This window comes from Phalacrocorax carbo, chromosome 7 (genome assembly GCF_963921805.1).
Source record: "Phalacrocorax carbo chromosome 7, bPhaCar2.1, whole genome shotgun sequence".
Taxonomy (NCBI): domain Eukaryota; kingdom Metazoa; phylum Chordata; class Aves; order Suliformes; family Phalacrocoracidae; genus Phalacrocorax; species Phalacrocorax carbo.
The window spans coordinates 31,123,617-31,135,999 of record NC_087519.1 but is presented as its reverse complement, the minus strand read 5'-3'; the positions used below and the strand labels follow the sequence as shown (position 1 = coordinate 31,135,999).

Genomic DNA, 12,383 nt, shown 5'->3' with positions numbered 1-12,383 from the left:
ATGCTGGTTTATGAAGCATTGGTATGACTTCTGCTGGATTATTGTGCATAGCATTCAGGTGAGAAAATTTTAATAGGTGGATTCTCAGAGCAAAGCTGTTAAGATAACCAGCTAAGGACAGAGATTAGCATACAACATTAGGGGAGCTGGGTGGGACTTAGGCTGGAAGAGGCTAGAAACTTTCTTCCAAAATTATGCCGTGAAAGGAGAGTGAAGACCAGGAAAAGAGCAAAAAGTTCTTAAATGAAAAGGTTTGGTTTGGCTGTATGTGAAAGTAGAGGATTGGATTTGGTTGCTCAGAAGTAGTTCTATTCTAAAAACCACCTTGGTGGAATGCATAAAGTAAAATGTTCATTCTGTGTCTTGTCAAGCACAGTTTAGCCTCTACTGTTTTGCAACCCTAGCAGCATGTAACTTGTATTCACTCTTGTTTATGTTCAGTAAACTAAACTTTATTTCTTTTCATAGATTCTGCTGTGTTGAAGGCGTCTGGTAAATCAAACGGTCCCCCAGTGGTTGGTGCTCATTTAACATCTTTGGCTTTACCTGGCAAGCCTGAAAGTGTTGTGTCTCTCACAAGTCAGTGCAGCTACAGTAGCACCATTGTTCATGTTGGAGACAAAAAAACACAACCTGAATTAGGTATGATTTTTGCTAATAAATTTTCTCCAAAATGGTGATTGCTAGCAAGTTTAAACTTCAGACATGTAAACAGCTGTTAGCGTCTGCTTGTGACTTACATTTTCTTACAGCTAAAACGTTCCTATGGAAATGGAATAAATAGGGACAGAATTTGTATCTTAAACTTACGGCAAAATTATTACAGAGTTGTAACAGTTTAAAAATGCATATACAGAGCTTTATTTTTCTTCACCTTGGTTTATTTCTTTCCTCCTATTTCTGTAGAAATGATAGAAGATGGTACAAGTGGAGCAGAACTCTTAGATGGCCAACTTCTTGTCCCTCCATCCAGCTCTGCACATGTAAATCAAGAAAAGGAGCCATTTAAAAAACTGGGACTTACAAAGGAAGTCCTTGCAGTGCATACGCAAAAAGAGGAGCAGAGCTTTTTGAATAAGTTTAAAGAAATCAAGAGATTTAATATTTTTCAATCCCACTGCAATTACTACTTACAAGATAAACCAAAAGGACGGCCTGGTGAACGTGGTATGTCAATAGTTTTTGTGATAAAACTTGCATTTATGTAGGAAGTAAATCCTGTGGAGAGGACACTTGCATTTTTAGCTGTATTGTGGGGCCACTGTGAATAGTGACGGTTACATGCTATTTTTAAAGTCCACAGAAAAGTTATTTCTGATAAGTCTTGCTTGAAGATTGAGAGTCGAATATAGCTTGTAATGTAATAACTGACTTTAGTAACTAGTGTTTTGAATTTTATCTGTTCTCTGTACTACTGTCATGCATCTACTTTCCAGGGACAAAAAACATGCTTTAGCATGTTTGTTTTACTTTACCTATGTTTGTATTCCCTTGCTTTGCTTTTCCTTCTGTCTTTCAGTCTCTTTTTTCAGTTTTGTGGTCTTTTCCTTTACATCCAGTTTCCCCTGTTCCACTATTGTATAATCAGTGAAACAATCTGATAATTGTTTGATTGTCTTTAAGTTAATAATGTTATCAGTGGGATGGAAATGGCATAGACTAGCCATAATAGTGAGATTGTTTTGTTTATTAGGACTAGGAACTCTGGATGGCATTTTCAGATGTGCTTGATACTTATCAGACTTTGTTCCAGTTTCAGTTCTCAGTTGACTTGCAACAGAAGTCAGGCACTGCTAAGCATTTTTTTGCAGATTCTTGTCTTTCATTTTTTATTTAAATAGTTATGCAGGTCCTTGATTTAGGAAAACCTGTTCTGGAACTCTTTAATCCCCTTGCATTCTTTATATTCAATAAATGTTCAGCCTACCTAAACAAGCTTTAGACAAACTAAGTTTGAGCAGCTTTTAGTGCCAGAAGATACTTTATGCATTTCCTCCTATCTGTATTCAGATAAACTCATAGCCTTCACCTAGGGAAGAGTCACTTTGTGCAGACTTCTCCTAAAATAAGGTTCTAAAGGTAGCATGCTTTTTTCCCCTCAGGAAATTATTTTATTTATATGTACTTTCTCTCCTGCTTTTTTTTTTTTACTTTTCTCCTTACCTTTTCAGTTATGGACCTGCATGACCGTAACTCTCTAGAAATGCTTTCTGTCTTGTCCCAGACTGCTTTCATTGTAATTGCTGGAGTAATTAAAACTTTTGCCCCTTTGGGAGCCCCAGTTTTGCAGCTTTGTGCTGTTTGGGTGATACACATTGGAGCCTGAACTGATCCACTGCTACTCTTTTTCTTCTGTGGTGTGTCAGCATAGTTTTCATTGCCTAGTTAGCTCAGCTCTTGTCTAGATGTAAAAGTGATTGTGATCCCTTCTCAGATGCTTCCATTTGGATAGGCTAACTCCAGAACTGTGGTTTTGAGCAACTTCTAAGGATGACATGGTGGAAGGGTTCCATCAGATTGCAAGTAGGATCTTTCCTGATATGGTTTGTTGTTTTTTTTTTCCAGGCAGTCGTGGACAAAGAAATGGCACTTCTGGAATGGATCAGCCTTGGAAGAAAAGTGGAAAGAACAGGAAATCAAAACGCATTAAACCACAAGAGTCTTCAGACAGTACAGCTTCGGGAACTAAATTCCCCCATCGGTTCCCTCTTCAAGGTTTAAATACTACTGCTTGGTCACCATCAGACACTTCACAAGCGAGCTATTCAGCGATGTCTTTCCCCACTGTTATGCCTGCATATCCACTTCCTGTTTTCCCAGCAGCAGGGACCGTACCACCAGCTCCTGAGACTTCACTCTCTGGTCTTAATCAGTTGCCAGACTCTGGAAATACTTGCCCTATGCAACCATCCCAGTTCTCTGCACCCCTCATGACACCTGTCGTAGCTCTTGTACTCCCCAACTACGTCTACCCAGAGGTGAACAGTAACTTACCTCAAACGCTTTACCACAGCCAACCCAACTTCCCTGCTCATTCCACTTTCTCTTCACAGACAGTATTTCCAACGCAGCCACCATTCACTGCACCCAGCCCTTTCCCACAACAGGCGTTCTTTCCAACAGAGCCATTCCATTATAATCCACCAGCAGAGAGTGAAAAGGTTCCTGTCACAGAGCCACGAAATGAGCCATCCCGTTCCTGCACTCCACAGTCAGTGGGTCCTCAAGACCAGGCTTCACCACCTCTGTTCCAGTCAAGGTGTAGTTCCCCTCTGAATCTTCTACAGTTAGAAGAAACTACAAAAACTGCTGAAAGTGGAGCTCCTGTGGGTTTACATGGAGCTTTAAGTGAGGAAGGAGCCATAGGCAAAATCATGACAACTGACAACTGTAGTAGGAAGGGATCCTTACCAGTAAGTATGCTGATGGGTTTGGGGATTATTTTTTTTCAAGTCTTCACATTCTTGAACATATCTGAAGTTGTTAATATGTAGAGATGCCTAAAATGGATCTTCCCCCACCCCTCCCAGTTTTCTTGTCTCTGCTACATTGTTTTCAATCCTTTCACTTGTGGGACCTGTTTTTTTAACGATAGACAGTAACTTGTCAATATAATGCCAGGAGATGGACTCACAATTGTAATTAATAAATTCAGACTTCAGCAGACTGAATAAAGCATGAAATCCAATCATTAGAAAAGTCTTAACCTTTAAAAATTGAAACCACCCAGTTGTTGTTTGTCTAAAGTTGCACTAGGAAGCTTGGAAATACATCCTGAAAGAGTTTCATTCCACTTTTTAAAATATGAATATGGATAAGCCATTGAAAAGTACTGAAATAGATTTAAAATAATACAAGCATTATTTTTAGCAAAAAGTTTTGGGTTAATGAATTTGTGTGGAGGGGGAAAACCATCTCAAAGTGGTCTGAAAGAAGCTGATTTTAAATAAAATCGTATCTTTGTTTACAAACAAGCAAAGTAAAGGAAAAATTAATTACTTCTTTCAGATAGTAACTTTTTTTTGTTTTGCTGTTTGGTAACTTTTTTATTTCCTGGCTCATTCAAATTTGACAAATCAGTTTAACAACCAACCTCATAGAAGCTTCAGGTGGAGTAATATGTCTGTAAATGTTTCTATGACAGATATATGTAGACTAATACTAGTGTTTTCTAAAGGCACTGCAGAGTATCTTGGTAAATGCAAGTCACTGATGGGATGGAGTTGCAATCTAAACCTTTTAGACTGGCTGCTTCCTCCCTCCTGTTCTTCTTGTGCTGTGGTTTGTAATTGGTCTTTGCATCTAATGGTGCAAGTAGAACTTGGGTTCGCTGCTGATAAAACAAAAGCGGGTATTGGAAGGGGTGGCTTTTACCTTTAGGCATATCTGAGATCTAAACTACTGTAAGTAGTCAGCAAAACACATTGTTAGTGTTGATGCTAGCAGCTGATCAGATGACTTTGTGCAGTGAGTCATGAGCATGTATCTACATTAGAAGTTATAAAGGAGGAGGAAGGAAAAACTTGTGAAAATGCTTGTTCCCTACAGTATGGTGAACTTTCAGGTCTCCATGTTAAACTTCCCTCCCTGGTTAGTTCGCAGGTAATTTATTTTATCTAATATTCTTGATATTGGTCCTTAAGGGGGATGAATGGAGGGAGAACAGAGGGAAACGGATTTTGTTATATCTATGTTTTTCTAGAGAAACTTCCAAATTTGATTGATACAGTGTAACAGCTTGTCGTATTGTGTTGTTACATGCTTGTTATCTCATGATCTTGAGAACAAATACATTTGGTTTTCATTTAAAAGAAAAAATCTCTATCATGCTAGTTGTGCAAATGCCACTTACGGAGAAATTTTCAGGGATATATGCATCCAGTGCTATACTTGGACTAATGTATTCTGTGCACTACGTAACATCTCTGAAATCTTACCTCTGTAAGGACTTCTGACGTGTTGTGGTATAACAGTGCATGTGTGACAGTCTGTAACTTACAGTGTGCTCTGAGATGCCTCTGCTGGATTAAAAGAAGCTTGATAATAAAACTTAAAAGAACTTGCCAGCAAAATTGTTACTGTTGAATTTCCTCAAACTGTTAGTTCCTATTCTTTAGAAACCTCAAAACGTAACTTCCTCATCACTTACTGGAAAATGAGGACATTACAGGCATTTGTTCAGGATTGTGTTAAGGATAAAGCTAGTTCTTTTCATTATTATGTATTTTGCTAAGTTCTGACAACCTTAACTTCGAATGTTTAATCTTCAAACTGACTCACAGTGAGGTTCTGCTTATGTTAGAAATCAACATGGTTAATGCTGTTTCCCTTAAAAACATAAATTACCTTGCCTAGGAAGCTTGCATTTGAGAACACCTTCTTCCTTCTCAGCATGCACTGGGAGTAGTAACAGTGATGGACTGTTGATGCAGATGTCCTTAAGGTAGATTATATTAAGAGCAGGTGCTAGTATGTCTTAGGTGGCTTGGGCAAATAATGACTTGTCCAGGGCTGTCAAAATTGAATAGCAGATGGCTTCCCTACTTCCTCACTAAACGATATATATGTATTTTTAAGAGAAAATTAATTGATATTTCAGTTTTACTTGAAGGACCACTTGTCTGCCTATCAGTCCACTTCATTATTCCTCAGCTGGTCTTCGCATTGGTTGTTATTGGTGGTTGTCTGTCTTTGTATAACTGTGTAAATGTATTAGAATATCAAGTGAAATGGATTAATACTAAATGTAAATGATTAGTGATGAAATAGCCTTGTGGTTTGGGTTTGGTTTGTAATTTTATTTTTCCCCTCTCCCCTCTTACCACTAGGCTGAATCTCCAATGGATGCTCAAAATAGTGACGCACTCTCCATGTCTAGTGTTCTCCTTGACATTTTACTTCAAGAAGATGCATGTTCAGGCACCGGTTCAGCTTCTTCAGGGAGTGGTGTATCTGCAGCTGCTGAGTCTCTGGGGTCTGGATCCAATGGCTGTGACATGTCAGGGAGCAGGACAGGTAACACTGGCAGCAAGTACTCTCTTAGCATTTTGGAAGAGTTGGAGCATGAGGTATTGCAAACACCTGTGGAACAAAAAGTGCTTTATGTAAAAATCTTTATTTTTCTTTAATCCTCATTACATAGTTTATTCTTTCTTTTTTTAATTACATAACATGAAACTTTTTCTACTGTGCTTGATTTATAGTATAGAACCTTTTTTAAGTGTGTAAAATAGGCATTAAGATATTATGTAGGTATGATAGAATAATGAAGAGAAAATGCTGTACTACTTGTTTCATTTCAGAGCTTTTAATTAAAGTAAGCTAATTATTCTGATGAAATTTAATGGAGACTTAGCTTGAGAATTTGAGTTTTAAAAATACCAACGCAGTTACTTAGGGGTGGAAGTTCCTTCTGCTTAAAAGAATGAAATAAAATCGTGGTGTATTTATACTTTCAGTTCACATTAATGTTCTCTGTTTTCAAAAGCATTCAGATAATCTATGTATTTGACAACTTATAACAAAACTTTACATTTCTTTTTAAAGGTAGTAGTGAAACTAGTCATACCAGCAAGTACTTTGGGAGTATTGATTCCTCAGAAAATCATCATAAAACCAAAATGAAGGCAGAAATGGAAGAAAGTGAGCACTTCATTAAATATGTCCTTCAGGATCCTATATGGCTTTTGATGGCAAACACAGATGACACAGTTATGATGACTTACCAGATACCTTCACGGTAATTCCTGTGTTGTAGTCCCATGTTGTGTATATGTTGGGGGGAGCAGGGTGTACAGAAGGAAAGATGCATATTAATCTCTATCTCAATAGAAGTAAATTGGTTTTAATGTTTAGCTCAGCGTCAAGAAAAATTCTTCCTTTCTTTATCTTTTGTATACTACCCAAGAAGTTCTCAAAAAGTAAAAATTATTTGATTAGGTTTATCTGTACTTTTAGATCAATTACCTGAGTTGAAATTATCTGTGTATATTTTTTTTTGAAGTGGTTTTGTAGTTACTGATTTGTCACCATCGGCTTAGAATCCTTGCATTATGATTAATAGATCCTGGCAAGTAGACTTAGATCTAACGATCTGTACCATGGAAAGTCTCTACTCCCTGGCTGTCGTTCTTGAGATGCTACATTCAGTGGCACACTGCTTTCTCTGCCTGTTGGTTTTTCCTGGGGTTGTTAACCTCCACATGTTCATTCTTGTCCATAAATTCCCATTCGAATAGGACAAGGAAGCAGAAGGTGAAATTGTAAGGCTTCTAATAAAAAAAAAAACTTATTTACAAAAAAGAAAAAAATTTCTCTGCTTCAGTAGCAAAGAGCAGATACAGGGGGAAGGAAGGTGACAAGTCTAAGTCTACAGACTTTTTTTTAATATTGTTTATATTTCTTGGGAGCAGTGAATGGTATTTTGAAAGGAATAGGAAGTGTCAGTAAAGACCAACCTTTTGAAAGGGAAGGAAAACAAGCTTTCAAAATACAGAAGCACAGGGATGATGGTGGGGAAAAATAGAGAACACATTGCAAGAACTTCATGCTTTTCCCCTATATTTAAAAATACCTTGGCATTTCTCAGTTTTTGTAGCCTGAAGGGTTGACATCTGTAGATGAGAATTCCAGTAGACTGTAAGAGTAGCAAAGCCTGCCAAAGAGACCACAGTATAAAACAGGATATTGTGATGATAAGAGTTAAGCTCACTGACAGAGCATGATGCCTAAGAAAAGTGTAAAGCCAGCCTGGTTTTAGTTACACTGTAAGGAACAGAAATAGTACTGGGTTTCTTGGAACTTGCTTGCTATTGTCATCCTTTATAGAGGTATACCGCTTGTAAATTGTGGTGCGGGTTTTTCTTTAAGTTTTCTTAAGTGAATCAAGGTGGAACATTATGGGGAAGAGAGAACTTTGGCTGCTGAAATAGAGCAGTGTTTTCTAAATCTCCCCCTCTGTCCTACAGTTTAATCCATGCCTGATGACCTTCCTAAACGTATCTTGCTGCTTCTGCTTTAGTATCTCGTATGTGCATCCAGCATCTGTTTTGGGTTCTCCTTCCAGTGAAGGAGAGCTTGGAACTTACGGTAGCAGCAGCAGAGGGAAACTGCAGTTCTTGGTGGTTTTGCCAGTGGTGCTGCCTGAATAGCTCTAACAAAAATGTTCCCACTGATGGGATTTGAAGACAATGAGCCAGCAGAGATGCTTTGACATTGTCTGCAAATGCAGAAAGCTGCTGAAATAACCACGCTTAACTTTCTTCCAAAATAAGATTTGTAAACTTAACATTCCAGAACAAAAATAGTCTTCAAAAATATTAGTATTTGACTGTGTAACCTTATATAGGCATAAAGGCCAGAAACTGTTGATGCTCAGTTTCTAAATACATTTTATTTTAGAGATTTGGAAACCGTTTTAAAAGAAGATAAGCAAAAATTAAAGCAAATGCAGAAACTACAGCCAAAGTTTACAGAAGAACAAAAAAGAGAGCTTATTGAAGTTCATCCATGGATCCAGCAGGGTGGACTACCAAAAACCGTTGCTAATTCTGTAAGTTTAAATGCATTAGTTACTTTCGCATGTATAACAATGCTTGAATTATTGGCTGCCTACCTATGTTACTCTTCCATCCCCGTTGCTATGAAAGCTTGGTCAATTATGCAGAGAAAAAATCAATTCAGACTTCCATGCAGTGGTTTCTGGTGTGATTTAATTTACCATAAGTCTTATTTTCAATGAGAAAATCAAAGCAATTGTGAATACAGTATAAGAAATTTCCTTCCTGTTTCTAAATTTCTGTGTATGTGTTTGAAATCATTTATCAACACAGCTAGAAACCTCACTACATAAAAACTTGTATTTTTTGTGCAGAAACTCATGCCCATTGCATTCTAGGAGGTACAAAATTAATGGGAGTACACTGTATTTTTTTCTGTCAGACTTCTCACTATCATCTCTTGCCTTGATTCTACAAGTGGATTAATGACAAAACCCCACAACCCACAAAAACCAGAAACAAAAAACCCCACCCGCCAACCAAAACCATGTTGTTTGTGTATCTTACTCATTCACATACAAATACTTGATTGCATTCTTTTCCCTAAGCTGTCCATCATTTGTAGCATTTTTGCGTGTAAATGATCAAACTCAGAGGCTCTCTTTGCACATGAGTATTTAAAGAGTCAGTGTAACAGAGTTTCGGTGGAATCCTAATCCTGATGCTAATGTTACTGCAATGTTAATACCATAGCATCCAACTTGTAAGTGTACAGTTGCTCTAGTGTCTTAAGCACTGCAACTGACATGAACGTATTACTGCAGGGCTAGCAATCAAATGGAGGAAAAGGTGATTGGAAGTGCATGTAAAATGTCAGCATTATAAATGATCTATGACATAAGTGCTTCCAGTAGAGTTCTCAGGTACTTGCATTGATTTATTACATGTTATAAAAGGATTGTGTGGGGGAAGGTTGGGGAGTGGAATATATTTGGTAGTCACAACACAAAGGTAAAGGTTCCTTTGGAATCCGGAATTGCATGTAAATAGACTGTTGTTTGGAAAAGCTTTTTTGTTTTTTATTTTTCTTTGACTTATGAGTGTTTTTATAATTTTCTTTTTTAGGAATGTATTTTTTGTGAGGACAATATACAGAGCAATTTTTATACATCGTATGATGAAGAAATCCATGAAATGGACCTTAATGAAATGATTGAAGACAGCGGGGAAAACAACTTGGTTTCCTTGAGTCAAGTCAGTGAAGAACAAACATAGTCTTTGAGCCTGTTGTTTTCAAAGCTGCTTCAAAACTACAGTTATCCATAAAGATTTTAATCTTGTATCCAGCAAGATGAATCCAGTTCATAAAAAAATGTGTTTTTCTTGCTCTAGAAGAGTCATTTGTGAATGAATCTCTTTTTAAATGGTGGCAATCTCTTCCCAGTAAGGACGTTGTTAAAGATGGTATAGCTTTTCTTTAAAAAAAGAAAGACTCATATTTTGCACTTATGCCTCAAGTATTTCTTTATGAACTATGGAAAATTTCATTGCCTGCTGTTTTTTGTAGAGTGGGTTAATGAGTACTGAAAGTCCCCTTACATAAATATGGTTCTTCAAATCTCCTTTTGGTAATGATTCAGCATTATAAATTGTTCTAGCCATTTTGCGTAGTGGCTCTTCAGCATTGTTCTTAATATTTGAAGTGGTCCGGCAGAGTAGAAGAAATAACCTTCAGGCAAATCAACTCACACTTGCCCTTCTCATAGCAGCTGATCCCATCCTCTTTGTTTCCTATAGTTTTGAATGTAGGAACCTTTTTTGTCTAAGAGAAATGTTGAACTAATTTTGTAAGATGGTCTTGGGTTAAAATACTTCTGTGAATGTGTCGGCAAGTATAGATGAGTGCTGACAACTTTGTTGCCTCTTATTTAAATGAACATTGCAATACTGTGAACCGTTTATTACCTGAAGCATCATTTCTGAGAACTTACACACAAGAAATCTTTATGCTTAAAGATTTTATAAACTAAGACTACAGAGGAGACTGCATATGCCCCAGTGACTGTTAGACAAAGCTTGGTATGACTTTAACCTTTATTTCTGATTTGTTTTGTCAAGAGGTTGGCCATCAGTTTTTTCCCATGCGGCTAAACAAACATCAAACTTGTATGTGGCAAGAGAGGATTAGAACATTTCTTGCCATTTGAGGATAGTTCTTATAAAAAAAGAATTTTGAGAATAGTGTTCACTTTCACTATATTTGAATTGCATAATCTAAAACTTAGTGCGGCTGGAATCCTTTGCTGTCAAGGATTTAATTTTAATGCCTCTGAGATTGTATTGACTTGAATATGTGTACTTATGTTCTTGTGCTGTTTATGCGTGTTGGATGTGGGAAAAGAACACAAAAGAGCCACTCTAATATATTGGTTAGCTAAAGGACATTTAGGTGCAGTATTGCTAGGTGTCAGCTGTAGGTCTCGGGGTAAAAAACAGAAATTCAATTAATTTTGATACATTTGTCTTAATATATTTTTCTTGGAAAGCATTTCCTTTATTAGGACAACATTTTTATTCACGGAAATGTAGAGTTATTTTCATTCTATAAAAGTATTTCTCCCTCCATACAAAGAGGATGAAGCTAGATCTGACATCACCAAAAACATGCAGAAGTGACTGGTATTTGCATAGTAGAATAAAAAATTTGTGTGAAGCAATTAATTACTAATTGGACAGTGTCATGAGGAAATTTGCATTGAAGACAGGTTCTGCAGGTAGCAGAGAATGTGAACTTGTGAAACAAGTAGAATCACAATTTAAAAAGTATCTGAAATGTAGTGTGAAGCACTACCCAGCAAGATCTGATTCCTGTCTTTAATAGTTTAGCAAGGTCAAATTTATATATGTAAATATAAACTGAATGAGAAATTTTAAGATGTTGGTGTTGAAGTCCATGTATTAAGTGTTTTAATCATAACTTGAACAGTGCAGCTATACCAACATATTAAATATATTCCATTTTTACATGTAAACACAAATAGTTTTAATTGGACCAGGGTTTGGGAAAAATAAAAGCTTTATGTAAAAGGAGTGCATCATAATTATACAAATTATTTTCAGGGACTTCTCAACCACTTTGAACTTTTTTGCTTTAGCATGCTTTTTTATTTTTTTTTATTTTTAATGACCATCTTGTAACCATAACTTAGTGAAAGGAAGAGAAAAGTATATTTAGAGCATTTTGTGGATGTGCTTACTTACGGACTTAATCTTGCATCCTTAAAGTGTTTGCATTTACAGGGTGGTATTAAAATATTTTCCTGTAACTTTAAATCTACATGCCTCCATTTATAGATAAGATTCTGAAGCTGTAATTTTTCCAAACTGTTGTAAGATGATTTATTTGTGATGACACTTTGTCAACATGTCAACGATGTTTTCTGTACACTGTGCAATATATTTTGGTTTTGCCACTTGTGACTAATTTTTATGACTTTGCTTTTTAGAAAACTGGTAAATAAAACAGATATATTTTTAGTTGCCTTTTTATTCCTTGAGCCTTCTACTCCATGCAAGAAGCAAAAATATATTCAGTACTGATAGTATGTGAACTGGTATTTCAAACTGAAGAACTTGCAAGCTATGAAGTTAGTTGTGGCTTACTGTCCTGAAGTAAAATTGTTGCCAGCTGGTCTGACCTGTAAGTTTGGTGGTCAAATGGAAGGCTGCATCTTTTTTATTTTTAACTAGTTGTTCTGAAAAGATGTACAAATTTACTGGTTGGAAGAGCATATTCAGATGGGTTCTCTGTGTTTGTTGTTCAAAACCACCAGAAGACACAATGTCCTTTTTGCCTTTTTTTAATGTCAGCTATGGATACTTTTT

At 36.6% G+C, this 12,383-nt stretch overlaps 1 protein-coding gene across 1 annotated transcript in view; it reads left to right on the top strand.

Moving 5' to 3' along the window:
- LOC104050678 (period circadian protein homolog 2-like) overlaps window positions 1-12,035 on the top strand; it is a 52,582-nt gene extending 40,547 nt beyond the window's left edge. The window contains 7 exon segments of the mRNA XM_064457323.1: window positions 469-642; window positions 907-1,167; window positions 2,566-3,413; window positions 5,829-6,015; window positions 6,547-6,739; window positions 8,401-8,551; window positions 9,624-12,035. Of these exon segments, the coding sequence (XP_064313393.1) occupies window positions 469-642; window positions 907-1,167; window positions 2,566-3,413; window positions 5,829-6,015; window positions 6,547-6,739; window positions 8,401-8,551; window positions 9,624-9,773 (1,964 nt within the window). The 3' untranslated portion in view covers window positions 9,774-12,035.
- The last annotated feature ends 348 nt before the right edge of the window (window positions 12,036-12,383 follow it).